Source organism: Salvia splendens, chromosome 12 (assembly GCF_004379255.2).
Source record: "Salvia splendens isolate huo1 chromosome 12, SspV2, whole genome shotgun sequence".
NCBI lineage: Eukaryota > Viridiplantae > Streptophyta > Magnoliopsida > Lamiales > Lamiaceae > Salvia > Salvia splendens.
The window spans coordinates 2,185,108-2,207,204 of record NC_056043.1 but is presented as its reverse complement, the minus strand read 5'-3'; the positions used below and the strand labels follow the sequence as shown (position 1 = coordinate 2,207,204).

General features: G+C 39.8%; 1 protein-coding gene and 3 non-coding genes across 4 annotated transcripts; all 4 read left to right on the top strand.

Annotated features, from left to right (window-relative positions):
- The first annotated feature begins 3,073 nt into the window (after positions 1 to 3,073).
- Positions 3,074 to 4,204, top strand: LOC121758387 (heavy metal-associated isoprenylated plant protein 47-like). Its single transcript, XM_042153795.1, has 2 exons — positions 3,074 to 3,437; positions 3,525 to 4,204. Exons 1-2 carry the CDS (start codon positions 3,432 to 3,434, stop codon positions 3,897 to 3,899), a joined length of 381 nt encoding a protein of 126 aa, XP_042009729.1. The 5' UTR covers positions 3,074 to 3,431; the 3' UTR covers positions 3,900 to 4,204.
- A 164-nt stretch (positions 4,205 to 4,368) lies between these two features.
- On the top strand, positions 4,369 to 4,471 carry LOC121759760. The gene has a single exon (XR_006041708.1). It is a non-coding gene; the product is annotated as a U6 spliceosomal RNA (small nuclear RNA).
- An 884-nt stretch (positions 4,472 to 5,355) lies between these two features.
- LOC121759764 lies at positions 5,356 to 5,460 on the top strand. Its single transcript, XR_006041712.1, has one exon. It is a non-coding gene; the product is annotated as a U6 spliceosomal RNA (small nuclear RNA).
- A 428-nt stretch (positions 5,461 to 5,888) lies between these two features.
- Positions 5,889 to 5,991, top strand: LOC121759761. Its single transcript, XR_006041709.1, has one exon. It is a non-coding gene; the product is annotated as a U6 spliceosomal RNA (small nuclear RNA).
- The last annotated feature ends 16,106 nt before the right edge of the window (positions 5,992 to 22,097 follow it).

Here is a 22,097-nt window from a genome sequence, read left to right as displayed (position 1 = left end):
TTTATATTTTGTGTGTAGAGTCGTGCAAAAGCCCTTATTACTGCAACAAAATATAGGAAAATTACTGTATCAAAATTGAACTCGAAATTAGAATAATAGCCCATGTCAAAACAAATCTATGCGTCCGCCTCTGCTTCCATGTTCAACATGTTAGAATATGGAAATAGAATAACGGTAATTAGGGAATAAATCATGGGATTAGTATGTAATTGATACAATCATAATTAGGGGATCTCCTTCCATACGTAAATTAGGGTAACTCTCTATTTTAAGAGAGTTGCTCCATTTGATCAATAACACAAAAAATTCCTCCAACTATGTCTTCTATCGTTTCTTCCCTCTCTCGATTATCACTAATCAACATGGTATCAGAGCGGGTCGCCGATTGTGGGTCAAATTTAACTGATCAAGCAGTATATCTGGACTGAGACCGAAAAAATGACTGACCCAGCAGTATATCTGGGCTTAAAATTTGGGCTAGTGGTCCAACCGATCAGAAAAAAATTGGACAAGTAGTCCAATTGATCAGAAAAAAAGTCCAACCCCTCCAAGGTTCACCTTGAAGGGTTTGAGGGAGGGAGTTGGCAATTGAAACTAAAATAATATATTACAACTATCCCACATCGGTATTCACATAGATTTGAAACCACTATATAATTCTAATGGGCCACTCCTCCTATCACCAATTGGTTTTAGGATGGAACTCATGAATTTTTATCACAACATGGTTTTGCTTTTCGAAAATCGTGGTATGTAGGAATTTGTGCTCACTTCAATTGAGGGGACATTTTGTTGGGGATGTTTGAAAAGATAGAGATTGAAAAGTGGGAACTTAATTGCATATGTTGAAAGTTTCAATCTAATTTGTAACTTATGTAAGAGGTTGTGATTTTTTGGTGCAATGGACTAATTCAATATCAACACTACTTTTTTTGACAATAATGGTTCGATCGTTTACTAAAATTCAATTTCAACACCCACTCGATTATAAATTTTAAGTTGAATAATAAGAAATGAAATAATAAGAAATGATGGGAAATGGTGGTGACTTATTGGTCAATAAACCCATTTTAAGTATATGTAATGGTTACATTATTAAAAAATATAATCTAGTTTATTGCTCCCTTGAATCAAGCCAAATATAAATCACCATCAATATTTATGTATAGAAAACAGCCAAAAGTAAGATGAAATCCAAGCCTTTGTTGTTATTATGTGGAAATTTCATGAGTCGTGAAGCTCTATATTTCGTGGAACGTCATCTTTGGTTTGAAAAGTTGAACCACAAACTGATAGGGTGATATTACAACGAGTGATATTGACTTGACCCATTCAACTTTTAGCGGTTTTATTTCACATTTCTTTTTTAATAATTAAGAATACTATAATTAAATAGATTATTTATAAATGATCAATCAAATTGATATTGTTAACAACCAAAGGATTATGGATTTATTTAGAAGATTCCATTGCAAAATGATAGATCTAGATGGAGTTGTGGGTCTGACCCCACCTTCAATTCAAGAAACTGAAAAACTCTATTAAATTTGGTTTTTGAATTTCAGTACAGTAGCTTAACTCCATCATTTTGAAATTGGGCTCATTTATGTTCTTCGTCTGTCATCCATTGTTTGTGATGTCTCTGTCTTTCGATACTAGTAACGATATTTTTTCACTGTATTTGATCTCACTGGTTCCATTTATGAATTTGTCACTGACACTGACACTGACACTTGCATAAAAGCGAAATACTAGTGAAATTTTATAAATATAATTATAGGATGATTATCATTTGAAGACATTTGTTTTGTGTTTACTCAATTATATTTACAAAAGTTAATTTAGTATAGCTATAGCTACGATTTATATTTGTGACACAAGGTACAAAAATACAAAATTATGCCCCCAATAGTCATAAACAATAAATGCTTGATCGAGAAGGTCGGATTTCAAACTCAAAATTATGCCCCACAAGTCTTTTTTTAGTAGTATTTTTATACTACAACAGATAAGTATGAATTAGTAATAGTTTATTAAACGTTAATTGAATTAATTAAATATAAAAATTATACAAATCTCACCCTAGAACGTCCTCGAATAAAGATATTATGAGTAATTAATTATTAATATGCTGTAAGCAAAATTTCAGGTGAAATAACCAATCGTGACTCTCTATCTCACTATTGAATTGCATTCACACGTTGCCTAAAAAGAAAAATTACTTTTTTCAGAAAAGAAACCATTTTTTCAAAAAGAGAGTTTTGTAAAGTAAACCGTGTGATTGGGGATTAGACCCAAGTTTAACGAATAAATTAAGTATATTTATTTTCATAAAATTTTTATTTATACTTTTATAAATTTATAACAGTTTTAGGATTTTGGCAAAGTTAGGTACTGATTTTTGAAAGATCAAAATATAATCAAAGAATGTGATCACTGATTAAAATCTTTTTTGAGAATGATCACTAACTGAATTTATTATTTGGGCCTTGAAATATCCCGTAAAATATGAAATTCACGGTATAAACATTAAATTTAATATGTAAGTTGTATTTTTGAGAAATTTACTAAGTACTGTACTTTTTAGTAATCTATAATGCCTTTGTTTTTTGTGGTGTATTTTATTCAAAATACTGAAATAGTTTATACATTGAGACAGTTAAATTAATTATATCAACTCGTAGAATATTATATTTAATAAATTTGAACAGAATTTAACTAAATTAATAATAGCAATAATTTTGATTTTATCATAGACTACTTCAAATATAATACAATTAAGTCAAAAAGACTATGATTTCATTTATAGTCTACTTCAAAATATTATTATTATTATTATTACTTGACCATATATACTCGGTCTACTTTTCTAACAACCTACATTGATGTGATGTATCTTCCTTGAAATTACATTGAATATGCTTTGTGGGTTCGACATAAATTATGGACCCATTTCTTAAACAATGACGCAGAGGTTGATATCATAATATCAACATTTAGATTCCAAGTTTAATTAATTACAATTACAATCACACGAAAAATCCACCTACTTTAAATTTATTTTGCTTCATCATTGTAAAAAATTACCATATACTTCAATTGTATCCAAGAGAATATAAATATGGATTAACTATCATCTTTGGTAGTATTAAAACGTCTTATATTAGAAGAATTTCTGAAACTACTTCGAATTTCTTGAATGTAACATTACCAACAAAATTAACATTTGTTAGTAACCCTACAACTTTATTAAAAATAAAAAATAAAAATAAATAGTTTACGCGTGTAAATTTTTTCACGACTGCTTCCTATAGCTATAAATACAGCTCTCTCAACTCATTTTTACTCCATTCAAACACACTGCTCTCTACCCAACAACATTTCACCTCAATTCTCTCAAATTTCATCGATCGCGTTCATCAATCAACAAAATGAAGGTAAATTCACTGCAAAATCGTTGAATTCCTCTTCCGCTACTGCTTAATTGAATCGATTGAGTGATTAATTTCGATAATTCGATGCAGGTTAAGATTGTGGTGAGGGTGTCGATGAACGACGAGAAATTTCGCTACAAAGCCCTAAAAATCGCGGTCGGTATCTCCGGCGTCGAATCGGCGGCTCTGGCGGGGGCGGAGAAGGATCAGGTGGTGGTGGTGGTGGTGGGGGAGAGCATCGACGCGGTGGTTCTCACGCGCCAGCTGAGGAAGGGCGTGGGGCACGCGGAGCTCGTGAGCGTCGGTGAGGATAAGAAGGAGGAGAAACCCCCCGCTAAGGTGGAGGCGCCGGCGCCGGCGCCGGCGGTGCCATTCGTGTGGTCGTACGCGCCAAGCTATCCCGGGTATAACAGCTACCCGGTTTATGAAACGCGGTCGAGCGACCCGGCGTGCACGATCATGTGAAGAATTGGGAAAAATTTGAGTTCCATAAATTGATTATTGAGTTGACTCGAACATGACAATTTGGTATTGGAATTGAGACCTCTTATCAATTGAGGTGTGATCGGTAGTTTATGTAGTTTCGATTTTTTTGCATGGGAGTTTGTCAAAATAGAAACTGATTTTATGCTTGTGTTAGTTATACTGAAAATTTCCAAACAAAAAATTCAAAAAAAAAAATATTAATTTTTTTTATTATGTACAATAATATGTATTCCTCTCAAATAGAGCTTCTCTTATAAACTCATTTCCAACATCGTTACATTTAATGAGTCTGAAATTCAAATTTAGGAAACCGGACTTTTAATAAAGCCCAGCCCAATGTCCACATATCCAAAGCCCATTGAGCCCAAATTTTAGTTCTTGTTATCCCACATCGGATAAACAATAGCCTATGTCTGTGTTTATATTTCATCACCAAGCTACCTTTGTTGTCCCTTCGGGGACATCCGATAAAATTGGAACGATACAGAGAAGATTAGCATGGCCCCTGCGCAAGGATGACACGCATAAATCGAGAAATGGTCCAAATTTTTTTTTCTGTTAATGCAACCATAAAATTTTGTGAAAATGGAAACTGATTATTTTGCTTGTGTTGATTGTTTGGGCATAGGAAATGTTGAAAAAGATTATTGGAGCATTTCCCCATTTTCTTTTGCAATATCAATTTAGCTCAACAAGTTTTTCTTGATATTGTTGGTTAGTATTTCTAATAGATGAACATTTAGACATGTGATGAATAAGGTAACAATAAATTTAGTCCAGTTTCTCTCTTCATACCTTTTTCTACTAATGTAGTGTTTCATTTCAATATGTATGTAAAGTGCTCTTATGTTTTCTTGATAGTTTGGCTTGTGTATTAATTTGTGATGAGAGTGGTGCATGTGATGGTTTAGGTCTTGAGAATTTAAGTAGCAAGTGGGATAAGATTTAGTGTCCTATTATTGATTGGGTATCTTAATTTGAAAATTGGCATTTGAAAAAAGTATATACCTTATTTTTGAATTTATCAATTCTAATAATTAATTTTTATTTAATAAAAGTTACTTATATTGCATTTGTATTTTTATTACTCCATAGTACTTATATTGCATCCATGGAAGTCAAGGCAAATATTTAACACGATATCTCTTCTTACCATCCCTATAAATCTAACAATCAATAATGTATGAAACAAGTATATATTTCGATTAAGGTGATATTCTATAGTTATAATTCTATCATCTTTTTTATTCCACCAAAAATGACTACAATAGAGTTCTCTTAATGCAATTATTGAGTCTCAAATTAAAACTTTAAAAATCCCAGTTTACAAAGTCCAGCCCAATCTCCTCATATCCAAAGCCCATGAAGCCCAAACTTTTAGTTCTTGTTCTCCCACATAGGATAAACAACAGCTTATGTTTGTGTTTAAATATGAGCATCTAACTATTGACAATACATCTAATAAAATTGGAACGATACAGAGACGATTAGCACTGCCTTTGTGCAAGGACTCATAAATTGAGAAATGGTCCAAATTTATTTTTATTATACCCAAGGGATAATTTTTTTCATATATATTATTTGAATTCCTTCAAAAATCGATCTTATGACCTTATTTTCTGATAGAGAGAAGAACATATAATTTGTTTTTCATGAAACTTCCAAATAACAATTTCAATGAAATCTTAAATTTATTACTATTAGACTATATTCATCTCTTTGTATTCCTCTATTTGTTGACTGCGTTGACTGTATTGAAATGAAATGACTATAACGTATTTTTTCTTATAAATTAATTTCCATGATTAGTAGTTAGTACATTTAATAAGTCTCAAATCTTAACATACCCCATCCAATCATCACATATTCAAAACCCAAATTTCCCAAACTTTTAAATTTTGTTTTCCCACATTGGAGAAACAATGACTTATATTTATGTCTATATTCCAGCACCTAACTACACCCATTGTCCCTTTGGGGACATCCGATAAAATTGGAATAATACAGAGAAGATTAGCATGGCATCTGTGCAAGGATGACAAACATAAATTGAGAAATGCTCCAAATTTTTTTATCCCAGAGTAATTTATTAAACCATATTAAGATAGTCATTGAATTCTTTTTCTAGCAACGTCACATAATTGAGGGAATGCAAATTTTTTTTATCCCAAGAGTAATTTATTAAACCATATTAAGATAGTCATTGAATTCTTTTTCTAGCAACGTCACATAATTGAGGGAATGCAAAGATCAGAACAAGAAGGTCATTCATTCAAATCACATATTCTTTATTTTTATTTTTGTTTTCATTTCTATATTTATAATTTGTAGATAAGAAATCTTGGACATTAATATGTTGCGTGATCTTAGCCGTATTTAAATGAAGCAAACATGGGGAGAAGAATCGGAATTTGTGAGATTGTGACTTCGGTTTGATTTGATTACCGTACACCGTTAAACAATATGGATCAAAGAGATTTTTTATTATTAAATAGAATGCAAATGTAATTCTATATTTTTTTAGTATGTTTCATTACATGCAAGTAATAAATGAAGATCACAACACTGAAAATTACGTGGTTCGATTTACTGAGGTAAATCTACGTCCACGGGAAGAATAGAGGGCAAATTTGTATTGCTTGATCTAGCTTACAGATTACAATACTGATTTGCTATATGAGATTCAGGATCTAGAGAACTTAACCTTGGTCTATCTGATCTAAGTTCTATTTATACATTCGAACTAAGATCGTGGTTTGCAGCCCTGGTAGGGGGGTTGATAACTGCTTAATACCACTAAATAGATCGTGGGTGTAATGGAGGTCGTGGAGATCCTGCATGGGTCCACTATCTCCTTGTTCGGTCGAATACTGAGACCGAACTGCTGAACTTTGCCGATCAGCTTTTGCCGATCTGAGAGTTGAGCTCGATTGGTCGGCTTTTACCGAGCTATAGGCTGTGACCGAACTCTTTGGTTGTGCCGAACTGATACTCTTTCTTGGGTTTTGGGCTGATGGGCCGTCACTGCTATTGGGCTCGCAATTATTGCTTAGTTGTTTAGTTCGTATCCCATCACCACCCCCCCGAAAAGCGAAGTGAATCACTTCGGCATTTTGGATAAGTGTAAGGGGGAGGCTGACGTCAGGGGACGTGCTCTGCACGTGTCTGCATTAAATGTGACAGCAAATCCGGCCAGAGAATCCAGAAAAAGTGGGATTTGAAACGGTGCGACGAATTTGAAACGCCTCTGCGAATCTGATAAATATTTCCTTTCTTCATCATTGGAACACTTTTGCGATTATTTCTTCTGCATTCTCTCTCTTTTTCGTAAAATTTTCTTCCGCTTCTTCAAGAATTTCTTCAGAGACTTTCGACCATCAAAGAGTAAGAATCATGTCTTCTTCTTCTGAAACTGTTTCTGAATCAGGTAGTGGTAGGAAGGGGGGTAAGGGATCTTCTGTCCGGAAAAAGTCCGGGGAGAAGACGGTAGAATATTTTCACAGCATTTTGAGTAAGGATACTGTGATATCCTTACACAGAAAATATTTTCTTCCTGGGGGGTTAGTGGTGATTCCCGACGACACTCATAGGGTTAACTCGCCGCCGGAGGGTTATGCCACCGTTTACGAAGCCTGCTTAGAATGCGGGCTTCGTTTCCCTCTTCCCCCCGCCTTTGTAGAGCTTCTTGATTTTTTCCAACTTCCTTTAGGTCAGGTGACTCCAAATTCTTGGAGGCACTTATCGGCCTTTGCTGCCGAGCTGCGTAGACTAGAAAAGGATCTGTCTCTGAGGGCAATCCTTAATTTCTTTCAGTTTAAGAGAAAGGGATCCTGGTTTTACTTGATCCCTTTACAGCCCTTTAGAGCCTTCTGTAAAACCAAATGGCCGATGTGGAAAAATCGCTTCTTTTTTTACAATAGGACAGCGGCTCCGGACTTTTCCTGGAGAGGGCCGAAGTCCGTAATTCCTCATCTTCGGGTAGAACCGTTGGACGAGCTCGAGGGCGGGCTCAATAAGATTCCCATGATTAGGAAACAGTATTTGGAATCTGAGCTCGTCAAGGGTGACTTCGTGTTCGACTCCTCGTCTTCGGACGAAGAGACTGAGGGTGAGGATTTCTTTTTTATGCTTTACTGCTTTAGCGGCGAAAACTAACTTTGTTTTCTTGCTTTTTGGCAGTGAACATGCTAAGCAAGCTTGGTCGCAAATCCTCCGAATCAAAGGAGCCGGAGAAACAGAAAACCACCAGCTCGGCGTCTGATGCCGAGAAGAATCCGAAGAGGCAGAAGACCTCTTCGAGTCAGTCTTCGGATCCAAAAAAGCCGGGATCGACCTCGGCAAGGGGGAAGGCGAAGACTCAGAAACCCCCAAAAGCGCCAGAGAGAGACATTGTCCAGGGGGGTTATGGATCAGGAGTGGTTACGGCCACTTCGGAACATATCTCTGAGCCCTTTTTATGGCCAAAGGACTTTGTAGAGGTGAATTTTCTTCTTGATTTTCTGGCTTTGCTTCTTTCCTATATTTTTTTTGTGGCCCCTCTGTTGACTTTTTCCTTTTTCCATTTTCAGAGGAACAATATGCTCTGCAAACTCGTCACAGTTGAACTCTCTAAAGCGTCCAGCGATTATGATGAGATGCAGAGGAATTTGAATGCTGCTCGTCACCAGGCCGAACAGGCTCGGGAAGACTTTGAGAGGGCAAGGGCCGCTATGATCTCGGCTCAGGATGAAGCCCAGCGTGCCAAAGACCAGCTCATCATCCAGAGAGAGCGGTCGAAACAGAGGGAGGCGGCTGCCGTGGTTGCTCAGGGGGAGGCTCTCCGTGTTTACACGGAGAAACTCTTTTTGAGCAATCAATTTTCGGCCCTTATCGGTGATCTGCTGAAATTGATGACCGATAATGTTGAGCAGGAACCCGAAGTCGTCTTGCCGCTGTATGGCCGAGAGATTGCAGCGCGTCTCCAGAGTCTGCCGCTCCTTGAGGAGCTTGCGTCTTCATCGGTCCTGCTTTCTGCTGAACGAGTCCGTAATTGCCGTGCTGACCGTGACGAGAACATGGAGGCCATCTTTGCCTCCTTGGGGCCTGTTTCACCCGCTTCAATTTTCAAAGAAGAGGGTGAGCAGGAAAATGAGGCCTGCAAGGAGACCGAGCAGAAGGATCAGCAGACCGGCGACGGGCACGCCGAGCAAGAGGTGCAGCAGATCGGCGATGGGGGCGCCGAGCAGGAGGGAGGGAGGAGGGAGGCCGAGGCTGAGACCGAGGTCGACAAGGAGAAAGAAGCTGAAACCCACAGGGAAGCCGGAGACGAAACTGGCGGAGTATGATTTCGTCTCCCTTCTCTTAGTTTAGTTTCTTTCTTTCTATTTGTAAAATGGCCTTGAAGCCCTCCTTGTGTAAATTTTTTCTTGTGAATGAAAAAAATTCTTCTTTCTACACTCGTGTCTTCCTTATAGCTCTTCTTAATCTCTTTTACTCCTATTGTGGTTTACTGCCTGCTCGGTAAACTGAAATGCCGAACTGACATAGCTGCTTCGTATTCTTAACTCTAAGGAGCTGGAGGTACTTCACTGGAAGCGGCTATACTCTTTGGCTTTAAATGAAGCTGAGAAAAAAGCTATAGACGACCAGATGAAGTATGATGAACTCTTGGCTCGTTTAGTGGAGCTGGAGTCCAACAATAAGGACTTAGAGTGCATAAAGAAAGATCTGAAGGCCGAGCTGAATACTGTCATCGCTGAGAGGACTGCATATGAAGATTTCATCTGCGGGCGCGGGGGAATGACTATATCTGAAGTTTAGAATCAAGTTGATGAACTGTGGGAGAAGCTTCATGTACTCCGGAAGAACAATGTGCTGGAGAGCTCGGCTTGCCAACAAGTTGTGAAATCATTGCGGCGCTTGGCTTCTCTGTACGACATCATTCTTTCCCGGCGTCCCTCAATCGAGAGATTCCTTAGCCGTTTCCCGCTAACAGATGCTCACACTCCAACTCAAACCTCTAATCCACTTACTCAAAATTCTACTCCAAATCAGCAACGGACTCAGGAGCAACCGGAAACGTCAAGACAAGAACGCCCTGAAGTTCGTAGAGGAGTTGTGAATATGAGTGAGCAAGATCAGCGAATGCTTCGTGAAGAGACTCTTCGCCGCCGAGGTGCTAGAACTTCCCGGACTCAGGGAAGAGGCGGTAGGTCGATCAGAGCATCTCGTCCACCTACTTATTCTTCAACTGCTCGGAACGCCCGAACTCAGCATCATGAGGATTTTTCGGATAGGTGGCTCAACTTTAGCAATCGTAGACAGTAGAATAGTCCTTTGTAATGGTGTAACGCATTCTCGTAGGGCAGCGGAATTGTATGCCCAACAAGACTTAGTAAATGAATTTTTTTCATTTCGCTTCTATCACTGCGTATTTACAGTTCAGCGATTTTTTATTTCATTTATTGTACTCGCCCTCGGTCTTATGAAGTAAACTCTTCTTTGACCGGACTTAGTTAGTGTTCTTATTTGGCGAGTTTTATCGCTTGGATTGGACTTTCCCTAGTTAACCGGAGTGGTTTTCGGCTTATTGCAGTTCGTTTCAGACGAATTGCTTGTTTCTTAAGCTGAATTGTGGAATCTTGTATCTTCCTTAGAAGCTTGGACTCACAATTGTCTTTAATACATGATCTAAAAAAAAGGGGATCAGCCTTTAAGGAACAATATACCTCAGTAACATTTATAAGAGACAAAACGCACATAGAGAGACAAATAAAAAGGACGAAAAAGATTTTAATCTTTTAAAAAACGACAAGTATAAAGAACAATAAAAATATGAAAGCACATAACCCTAGGACCGAACTAGACACAAGACTGACCGGACCTTGTCTCTTACAAATAGAACTTCTTGAGGTTGGAAATATGCCATGTTCGGGGTACTTGTTCTCCTGACATGTGAGTTAATTTATAAGACCCTTTTCCCAGGACTTCTAACACCCGATACGGACCTTCCCATGTGGGTTCAAGTTTGCCTAGCTTTTCTGCTCGGCTTACTTCATTGTTTCTTAATACGAGATCTCCCACTTGAAACTGCAGCTTTTTCACCCTTTGGTTATAATACCGGGTTACTTGCTCCTTGTACTTGGCTTCTTTTATGAAGGCCAATTCTCTTCTTTCTTCGGCAAGATCTAGTTCGGCTCTCAGTCCGTCGTCATTCAGTTCTGTTGAGAAATTAAGGGTTCGGGGGCTGGGTATGCCGATCTCAACCGGAATTACGGCTTCAGTGCCGTACACTAGACTGTACGGAGTTTCACCGTTGGAGGTTTTTGGTGTAGTTCGGTAAGACCATAGGACTTGAGGAAGATTTTCTACCCATTGTCCTTTGGCTTGTTCTAACCGAGTTTTTAATCCTTTCACCAAAGTACGGTTTGTTACTTCCGTTTGTCCGTTTGCTTGTGGGTGAGAGACTGAAGTGAACCGCTGTTGAATATTCAACTCTTGGCACCAATTCTTGAATGTTTTGTCAGTAAACTGAGTCCCATTATCTGAAATGAGGATATGGGGTATGCCAAATCGGCAAACTATGTTCTTCCAGACAAAATCTAATGCCTTTGAGCTTGTTATCGTAGCTAATGGTTTAGCCTCCACCCACTTTGTGAAGTAATCCACGGCAACGATCAAGAATTTCATTTGCCGGGGAGCTTGTGGTAGTGGTCCTACTATGTCTATGCCCCATTGCATAAAAGGCCAAGGGCTTTGCATAGCACATAGATCAGTCTGCGGCGTCCTTGGGATATTTGCATGGATTTGGCATTTCGTACATTTCTTAACTAGCTGTACTGCTTCTTGTACCAAAGTTGGCCAATAATATCCCCATCTCAGAACTTTTTTAGCTAATGCTCTAGCTCCGATGTGGCTACCGCAAGATCCTTCATGAACTTCTCTAAGGATGTAATCCGTCTCTTCTGGTCCTACACATCGCAATAACGGTTGAAGGTAGGACTTTCTATATAGGACTCCTTCATGAAGTTCATACCGACGTGCTCGGCATGTGATTTTCCTTGCTTCTCTCTTATCCTCGGGCAGTTGTCCTTGATCTAGATACTTTAATATTGGCGTCATCCAGTTTGGTGAACTGGTTACTGAGTGTACTTCAGCTTCATCAATGCTTCTGTGCGGTAATTCCTCCACCTTTGAGCTCGGATATGAGGCCAACTTACTTAAAGTATCTGCTCGGCTATTTCCCGCTCTGGGAATGCGGATTATCCGAAAATAAGAGAAATTTCGGCTAATACTTTGCGCTTTGTCCAAGTATTTTTTCATCCTTTCACCACGGGCTTCACTTGTACCCAGCATGTGATTCACTATGACTTGTGAATCACAATGAATTTTGAGAGATTTGACAAGTAGACGTTGCGCTAACTGAAGTCCGGCAAGAAGGGCTTCGTATTCGGCTTCGTTATTAGTGGTTGGGAATAAGAACCGAAGTGAATAAGTTACTTCGTGTCCGTCGGGAGCGATAAGTAGAATACCAGCTCCACTTCCTGTCTTATTCGAAGCTCCATCTACGAATCCAATCCAACAGTCCGGCGGCTCTACTTCGGGTTTCTGGGGCTGTGTTAGTTCATCATTGGTAGGATTTTTCTGTTCGGCAATAATAGGGATTGCCTGATCGAACTTTGCCTCTACAAGAAAATCTGCCAAGGCTTGTCCCTTGATGGCTTTCCGAGGTAGATATTCTATTGAATGTTCTCCCAACTCTATAGCCCACTTGGCAATTCTGCCTGATGCTTCTGGCTTAGTCAAAACTTGCCGAAGTGGAAGATCGGTTAAGACGCATACTTTGTGAGCATAGAAATATGGCCGCAGTCTCCTTGCTGCATTTACTAATGCCAGAGCAATTTTTTCCAGAGGTTGATACCTTGTTTCGGGACCTCTTAATGCTCGGCTTGTAAAGTAGATAGGACGCTGTTTTAGGCCTTCTTCTCGTACAAGCACCGCGCTAATGGTTTGATCTGATGCTGCTAAATATAAGAATATCACTTCGGCATCTGTTGGAGCAGAGAGAGTAGGAAGTTCGGTTAAATAACTTTTGAGTTCGTCAAAAGCCTTTTTCTGTTCGGCTCCCCACTCAAACTTTGGTGCCTTCTTCAAAACATTGAAGAACGGCATTTGCTTTTCGGCTGCTTGGGAAAGGAATCTATTCAGTGCGGCTAGACATCCAGTTAGCCTTTGCACATCATGTATGGACTTCGGCATTGCCATGTTCTGAACAACTTGAACCTTTAGGGGATTTGCCTTGAGTCCTTCCTTTGAAACCCAACAACCCAGAAATTTTCCCGAATCTACCAAAAAGGTACATTTTTGGGGATTGAGTTTGAGGTTGGCTTTTTTGAGCACGTCGAGAGTGGATTTGAGATTGTTTTCGTACTCCGAAGTGCTTCTGCTTTTAACAACTATGTCGTCAACATATACTTCAACCTCTTTTCCGATCAGGTGCCGAAATAGCTTATCTACCATCCTTTGATATGTGGCTCCGGCATTCTTTAAACCAAATGGCATCTTTTTATAAGCAAAAATACCGAAGTCAGTAATGAAAGCCGTTTTTGAAGCATCATTCTCATCCATTAAAACTTGGTGGTATCCTTTATACAAATCAAGAAAACAGAAAATTTCGAAGCCTATCAGAGCTTCTACTTTTTTATCTATGTTGGGAAGGGGGTAGCAATCTTTAGGACAGTGCTTATTTAGATCCGTAAAATCTATGCACATCCGCCATCCTCCTTCTTTTTTCTTGATCATCACAGGATTGGCCACCCAAGAAGGATATTTTACTTCAAATAATACATCCGCTTTCAGTAATTGGCGGACTTCGTCATGGATGACTTGATTTCTTTCTGCCGCAAAGAGTCTTTGCTTCTGTTTTATAGGCCGGACTGAAGGATCAATATTTAACCGATGTGTAATTACCTCGGGAGACACTCCAGTCATGTCCAACGGAGACCACGCAAAGACATCTTTGTACTCTTTGAGGAGCTGGATGGTCTTTTCCCGGAGTAGAGGTGTTCCCGCGAAACCGATCTTGACCGTTCTGGATGGATCATCTTCGTATAACTGAACTTTCATCGAGTTCGGCTCCGGTGTGACTTCGTTCATTTCGCCTGCCTCTGACTCCGGCTGCTGTGATTGCTATGCTTGATGGTGCCGATCTGATTGTTCGGCACTTTTAAGCGCAATCTGCAAACATTCTTTTGCCCTCTTTTGATCACCTCGGATGACTGCTATCCCTCCTTTAGTGGGGATCTTGATTGTGAGGTGATAAGTAGAGCAAATGGTCCGAACTGTGTTGAGCCAGTCTCTTCCCAGTATAATGTTATACGGGGATCGAGCTTTTACCACAAAAAACTCGATCACCGTACTGGAGCTAGTAGGCGCTCTTCCTACCGTAATCGGAAGGCTGATAATACCTTCAGGGCGGGTGTCCTCCTGGGCGAAACTTTTCAGAGGAAGTGGGGCCGGACTGAGCCGAGCTGGATCCACTTCCAGTTTATCAAAACATTCTTTAAAAAGAATGCTAACCGACGCTCCTGTATCCACAAACACTCTGTGGATCAGTTTGTTTGCCACTCCAGCTTGAATGACAATAGCGTCTTGATGAGGAGAAATGGCCGGGACGGGATCTGCATCTGAAAATGTAATTACTTCCTCCTTCTTCAGCCTTTTATGTGTTGGCTCCTCTCGATTGAAGCCTCTGCGCTCTGATTTTAGAGACGATTTAGTCTTCCCGGCTGGGAGAGCGTCAATAGTCTGGATTACTCCATCATATTGCGGCTCGTCATCGTCTTCGGGATCCTGTTGCCTTTTAGGATCCTGAGGAGCGCAGTTCGCACTTCTCTGTTTCTTATTCTTTTTCGGCGGCTTGCTTTGGTATTTTTTTAACGTCCCTGCTTTCACAAGAACATCAATATCTGCTGCCAAATTTTGGCACTCCTCGGTATCGTGACCGTGGTCTTGATGGAAGGAGCAATATTTATCCTGACTTCGGCGCGTGGCCGATTTCGTCATCGGCTTTGGTTTTTCGAACATATCAGAATGCAGTTCGAAAATTTCCGCTCTCGACTTGTTCAATGGTACGAACTGAGCGGGTGGTTTCTCAGGATTGAGACGTGGTCCCAATCTGTCTTGTACCGGTGCCCTTTGAATTCTTTCAAAAGGAGTTCGGCGAGGATGTCCCTGATCGCTATGATCGGGCTTCCTCTTGTCTCCTCTGGAAGAGCTGTCTAAAGACCGTTTTCGACGGTCTGCCTCATCAGCACGAAAAAACTGGTCCGCAATGTCCCACATCTCTTGAGCTGTTTGCGGACTGCATTCAACGAGCTTTCTGTAGAGAGCTCCTGGCAGAATTCCATTTTGGAATGCCGAAATGACAAGTAGATCATTGAGATCATCTACTTGTAGGCATTCCTTGTGGAATCTTGTCATGAAGTCGCTAATCTTTTCATCGCGACCTTGACGTATAGAAAGCAGCTGAGCCGAAGTGATTCGGGTTTCAGCTTTCTGGAAGAACCTCCTATGAAAAGCATCCATTAGATCTCTGTAAGATCTAATGCTGCCTTGAGGGAGGCTATCAAACCACCTTCTTGCGTTCCCGATGAGCAGCTCGGGAAACAGCTTACACATATGAACCTCATTGAGACCTTGGTTCGCCATATTATACTGATAGCGTCCCAGGAAATCATGAGGATCCACTAACCCGTCATAAGTCACTGACGGAGTTCGGTAATTCTGTGGCAACGGAGTTCTGGTGATATCATCCGAAAATGGAGTCTTCAGCGCTCCATACATAGCGAATCCGACATCTCTACGGTATGGTGGAGATGGAGTTCTCCTGTGATTTCGGTAACAAGGAGGAGAAGGAACATATCGGTGGTGAGGATTCTTTCTCCTGGAAGATACGACACTACTGCGGTAGTGACTTTCATGTCTGGAGGGGGAGGGAGAATCCGCCGTTTTCTTCTCCGACTTCTGGCTCTTTTGCAGGAATGTTAAGAACTCATCCTGCTTCTCAGCCAAGAACAACTTGACAGCCTCATTCAAATCGAGCTGCTGGGGAGGCTCGGTGCGATGACTTTTTGAGTGGTTTGTTCTTTCACCGTGAGAACTGGAGGCAGATTTCTCCAGAGGCTGTTTTCCAGACCTACGGGCTGGACTAGCTTCCTCACGTTCATCACGGACGGAAGTATGGGTATTATGTGATCTGGTACGCATTTTTTGGTGGAAGAGGATCAAAAACTCGCTTTTATCACAGTTTTGGTTTTCTGTTTTCCCACAGACGGCGCCAGTGATGATTTAGCGAATTTTTGATGGGAATAAATGCAAGTAATAAATGAAGATCACAACACTGAAAATTACGTGGTTCGATTTACTGAGGTAAATCTACGTCCACGGGAAGAATAGAGGGCAAATTTGTATTGCTTGATCTAGCTTACAGATTACAATACTGATTTGCTATATGAGATTCAGGATCTAGAGAACTTAACCTTGGTCTATCTGATCTAAGTTCTATTTATACATTCGAACTAAGATCGTGGTTTGCAGCCCTGGTAGGGGGGTTGATAACTGCTTAATACCACTAAATAGATCGTGGGTGTAATGGAGGTCGTGGAGATCCTGCATGGGTCCACTATCTCCTTGTTCGGTCGAATACTGAGACCGAACTGCTGAACTTTGCCGATCAGCTTTTGCCGATCTGAGAGTTGAGCTCGATTGGTCGGCTTTTACCGAGCTATAGGCTGTGACCGAACTCTTTGGTTGTGCCGAACTGATACTCTTTCTTGGGTTTTGGGCTGATGGGCCGTCACTGCTATTGGGCTCACAATTATTGCTTAGTTGTTTAGTTCGTATCCCATCAGTTTTCATTTCTATATTTATAATTTGTAGATAAGAAATCTTGGACATTAATATGTTGCGTGATCTTAGCCGTATTTAAATGAAGCAAACATGGGGAGAAGAATCGGAATTTGTGAGATTGTGACTTCGGTTTGATTTGATTACCGTACACCGTTAAACAATATGGATCAAAGAGATTTTTTATTATTAAATAGAATGCAAATGTAATTCTATATTTTTTTAGTATGTTTCATTACATGGATATTAATGAGGCCCTGATTTCTTATGAAGTGTTTGAGGTGGTGATTTGGAATATGGGCTACCATTTTATCTTAATTTTCTTGCGTTTGAACCATTCGATTGTGATGTTGTCTTGATGTATGTAGATACTTTTGATTCTCGTTCCTCTCTATTGGATTGATGTATGGTTAGTTTTGTTCATTGTCACTCTATGTTGTCGTGCATTCTATTCAATCGAAACATATTGGCCTCTGAGCTGTGGCTGACACATGGGGTGCTAGCATTGGCGAAACTACACGGTGGGGTGACGGGCCATGGGGCCCGACGATTATGTTAAATTTATAATCAATTTTTTTTCTCCATTCCAAACTTTAATTTTATGCCTTGTTCATTTCTCTATCTTTGTCATTCTTTATTATATATAGATGAAATTAGAAAATTTAATTATTCAATAGTGTAAGCCGAATCCCAACCAGTTGACTTATTTCACATCGTGGAGCGGCTTCCATTTGCAGTTTTTCAAAGTTCAAAGCTTCAATTTACCTTTCCAACTCAATTTTTGGATGCATTTATCATATACCCCTTTCAATATTGTCTTTAAATAATTCAAACTATGTATGTATACCACATCTTTTAATATGTTTTGTCCCAAATAACTTTATCATTGTCAATAACTTTACGCATTTCAAAGAATTATTCTTCCCTTTATCAATTCGATTTTTATCCAATCATTAATGACAATTGTCATGTTTGCTATTCTTCAATCTTCACACAAAAAATCAATGAAAAATCCAATATCAAATGAACTCCAAAGTCCAATGTATATTAAGATGTGGAGAAAAAATAATTGAGAATCAAGTAGCATAAGGGTCCCCTCCATGATGTTAATGGTCATCCATATATAAGCCCCACTCACCTAGGGCATGGTCATGTAAGCACCCACTTATATCACCATTTTCTTTTATATTGCTCCATCATGTGTTGAAAAATATTTCACAATTTTGATGAAAATTATTGTTTGTTATGACCCCAATAGTTTGTAATTTTGATAAACATTGTACTTTTCTTATCCACTAAAAATAAACACCAATGACACTGCAAAAAATCGTTGTTTGTTACAAGACAATTGTGCTCATTAGGATCGTCAGTAAATTTCTGAGTATTTATGAGCGCTTCACATAGAGATTTCGAGCACATATATTTGTGCTCTGTCACTAGTTGATGATCCTAAGATTTTCCTATTGTACAAGGAAAAGTGTACTCAGATTTTTGAAACATTAATTTAATATGTAACTAGTCGAGCACAACTCGGATCGTGAGGTCGTTCGCATGCCGCACGAACCCTGTGCTCGGATATTATGAAGTTGATAGTGATACATTGTAACAAAAGATTATATTGGTACAAAATATTACATTGATTACTTTTTATTGATACAAAATATTAAATTAATTAGTAGTACTACTTTTTATTGATACAAAAGATGGACAATATTTTTAGTGTCTATTGATGAACTAGTGTTCATTTTCATTTTTATCTATTTTCACACTGTTCCTATATAGGGTCAATGCCTACATTATAGCTACTAGGGATGAGTAAATGTGAACATATATACAAGTTCAAAGTTGATTTATGCCAGATGAAAGTTTCACCAATTCTGAACAAGACATGTGCTCTTTCATTGCTAGTGTAACTTATATTCCTACCTACATATCTAGTAAAAATTAATTCCTCGAGTATATTAAATACTGGAGTATTTATACTAACGAAAATGAGGTGGAAAACAATTTTTGGTGACAAATCAAATGATCATAGTCATACACCACAACTAAAAAAGTTGACCAACTTTGCTCATTAACTATGTTGGATTATGTCTATTCATCATCACACACAACTCCACAATACTTGTCACTTAATCTTACCTCATCATAATTAATCATTTGATCTCCTTTAGATATGGATATCGTTGATTAACTATTTTGGTCAAAATATATACAATTGGAAGAGTTAGTGCTTGCTTTCATTAAGTATATGTCTAGCTTCATTGCAACTCAAGTTAATTTTATTGTCTCTTTTTTTTTTTCAGTTTGTCTTTGCTAGTAGATCGTTGTTGAATCTATCCTATTAAGGGCTTTTCTTGCTATTTTGGTTATTGGAAAGCTATGTTGAACTTATGTAATTGTTGATATGTAATTTTGGTGAATTTTCGTATTGTTGTTTCATTTTTCTGTTAATGAATTTTATACGGTGAATCGGCTTGCTCACCTGATTTGATCAGATCCTTCTTTATACTTTATACTTTAAGTATCAAGTCAAATCATACCAGATTTAAAAATAATCCACCCTACACTTTTAAAATTGCATACAAGTCCCTGCTATTCAGTCCATTTTTTTCCTTTCCGTTTTCCAACGACGATCATCTTATTTCCCGCTTGCATTTGATAGTACTTCTCTCTCCTCTGCATCTACTTCACCGCCCCCAAAAAACCCTAGCATTACATTTCCAATTTCCACTAAGATTCACAACCAGAACCTCTGTTCGTCGTCAATTGAATCTCGAAATTTCAAATTACAAAATGTATCTCATAAATTGAAAACTTTTTTACTAACAAGAATAATATAATTGCATTTTTCCCTAATAACAAAAAAGTCAAACCGAACTATTTTTTCACAGCACTTAGGCCATCCGCAATGGAGCGGACGATGGCACGCCCGATGGCGCGCATCGTCCGCGCCCGCCATCGTCCGTCCCATTGCGGGTGCGTGACATAGGTCGCGGACGATCGTCGCGCCCTATACTAAGGGCGCGGAGTATAGCGCGGACGATGTCCATCGTCCGCGCCATCGTCCGCCTCATTGCGGCCTACGCGGACAATGGCCGCCCCACTGTGGGCTACGCGGACGATGGTCGCGGACGATGGCACGCGTTTTTTATTTTCTATTTAAATCTCATTTCTCATTCATTTGTACATACGAACATATCGACTATCTCTTTACATATTCTCTCTCAACATCCAACCAAAATGAATCTCGGCGACGATACCAATAGTTCTAGTTCGTCTAAGTCCGGTAGTTCGACGTCAGAAGCATTAGATGCAGCCGTTGAAGAGGCCATGGCGGCATGCTATGCGGCAATGCAGCGCGAGGAGGAGGCGGCGGCAGCGGCTGCTGAGCAAGTCCATAGGCCTATTCGACATAGGACGTATGTCCGACGCGACCACCCGGAAGCTCACAGACGTCTGGTTGAAGACTATTTTGCCATCAACCACGATGGGGCCCGATTGTTTTCCACCGCCGGTTTAGAATGTCGCGGTACCTTTTTCTCAGCATTGTTCGGACATTGTCTTCACGTGATGAATACTTCACGTTTCGGGAGGACGGCATCGGCAAACTCGGTCTTACACCATTGCAAAAGTGAACGACTGCTATTCGTCAGTTGGCATACGGCACCACGACGGACCTTTTTGACGAGTACCTCCACTGCGGGGATTCTACAGGCCGCGAGTGTCTGAAGCGCTTTTGTCGGGGGATAGTAGAGGCCTATGGCGACACATATTTGCGCAAGCCGACTGCCACTGATTGCCAGGGTCAGATGCAGATGCACGAGACGGCGCACGGGTTTCCTGGGATGCTCGGGAGCATCGACTGTATGCACTGGCAGTGGAAGAATTGTCCGACGGCGTGGAGAGGCCAATTCACAAGTGGATATAAGGGCAGTCACCCGACGATGATCCTCGAAGCCGTCGCTGACCATCGACTCTGGATCTGGCATGCTTACTTCGGCGTAGCCGGGTCGAACAACGACATTAACGTCCTCAACTCGTCCACCCTCTTCACCGAGCAAAGTAACGGCAACGGCCCGGCCATCGAGTTCACTGCCAACAGACGCCAATACCATATGAGGTACTACTTGGCCGATGGCATCTACCAACGGTGGCCAGTTTTCCTAAATACGATCAGCTGCCCAATTGGTGAGAAGAGGGTTTTATTTGCGCAAAAGCAGGAGTCGGCGCGGAAGGATGTCGAGCGGGCATTTAGTGTGCTCCAATCATGGTGGGCAATTGTGAAAGGGTCGGCTCGTTCCTGGTACAAGGAAGTCATCGTCGATGTCATATATGCGTGCATAAGCATGCACAACATGATAGTCGAGAATGAAGGCGGAAGCATCACCGATTGGAATGAAGATGACCGTGCATCTAGCTCGTCCGGCACATCGACCGAGACACCCGATAGAGGGTTACCGTTAGGCTTCAATGAGGTTCTATCTAGACAGGCCTCAATGCGCAACCAACAGGATCATGCGCAGCTCATGAGCGACATGATTGAAGAAGTGTGGGCTCGTAACCGCCGTCGCTGAGTTTGCGTTTTTTTTAATTCGCATTGTAATGTATTAATTTTTATTAAATGAAATGAAGTTTTTGAAATTCGTATTTTAATTTATTAGTTTTTTTAAATTCGTATGGATTTTGTAAATATTAAAAAAATGATGATGTGGCGCGCCATAGGGCGCGCCTTAGGGCGCCCCATTGCAGGTGGGGAGGTAGGAGGATAAAACTGATGACGTGGCGCGCCTTAGGGTGCCCCACTGCTGATGCCCTTAAAGGAGTACTTTAGATTAACAAAACATATCATATTTACAAATGAGTGATGCTAAATGGCCATAATGTGGCCGGCCATAAAAAGTTAATTTAGTCCATTTACATGTATAAAAAAATTAGAATTACCGATATAAACTTATATGTGTGTGAATGGACTTGTGAGTTGATACTTATCTTTGAATTCCATTACGTAAAACACATTAATATCACGAATTACTGTATACGTTGAGCAACAATCAAGAAATGACAGTAATAATAAGTTGAGCAAAAACTACGAAAGAACAACACTAACATGTTGAGCAACATATAATGAAGATGATATAAAAGTAAAATCAAATAGTATTAAACCAAAAATTTGAAAAAAAATCAAATTTTTTTGTTATTTACTTAATTTATGGTTGGCCATAATGTGGCCGCATAGCATTATTCTTTACAAATTACATGCAAATCACAACACCCATAGAATATAATACG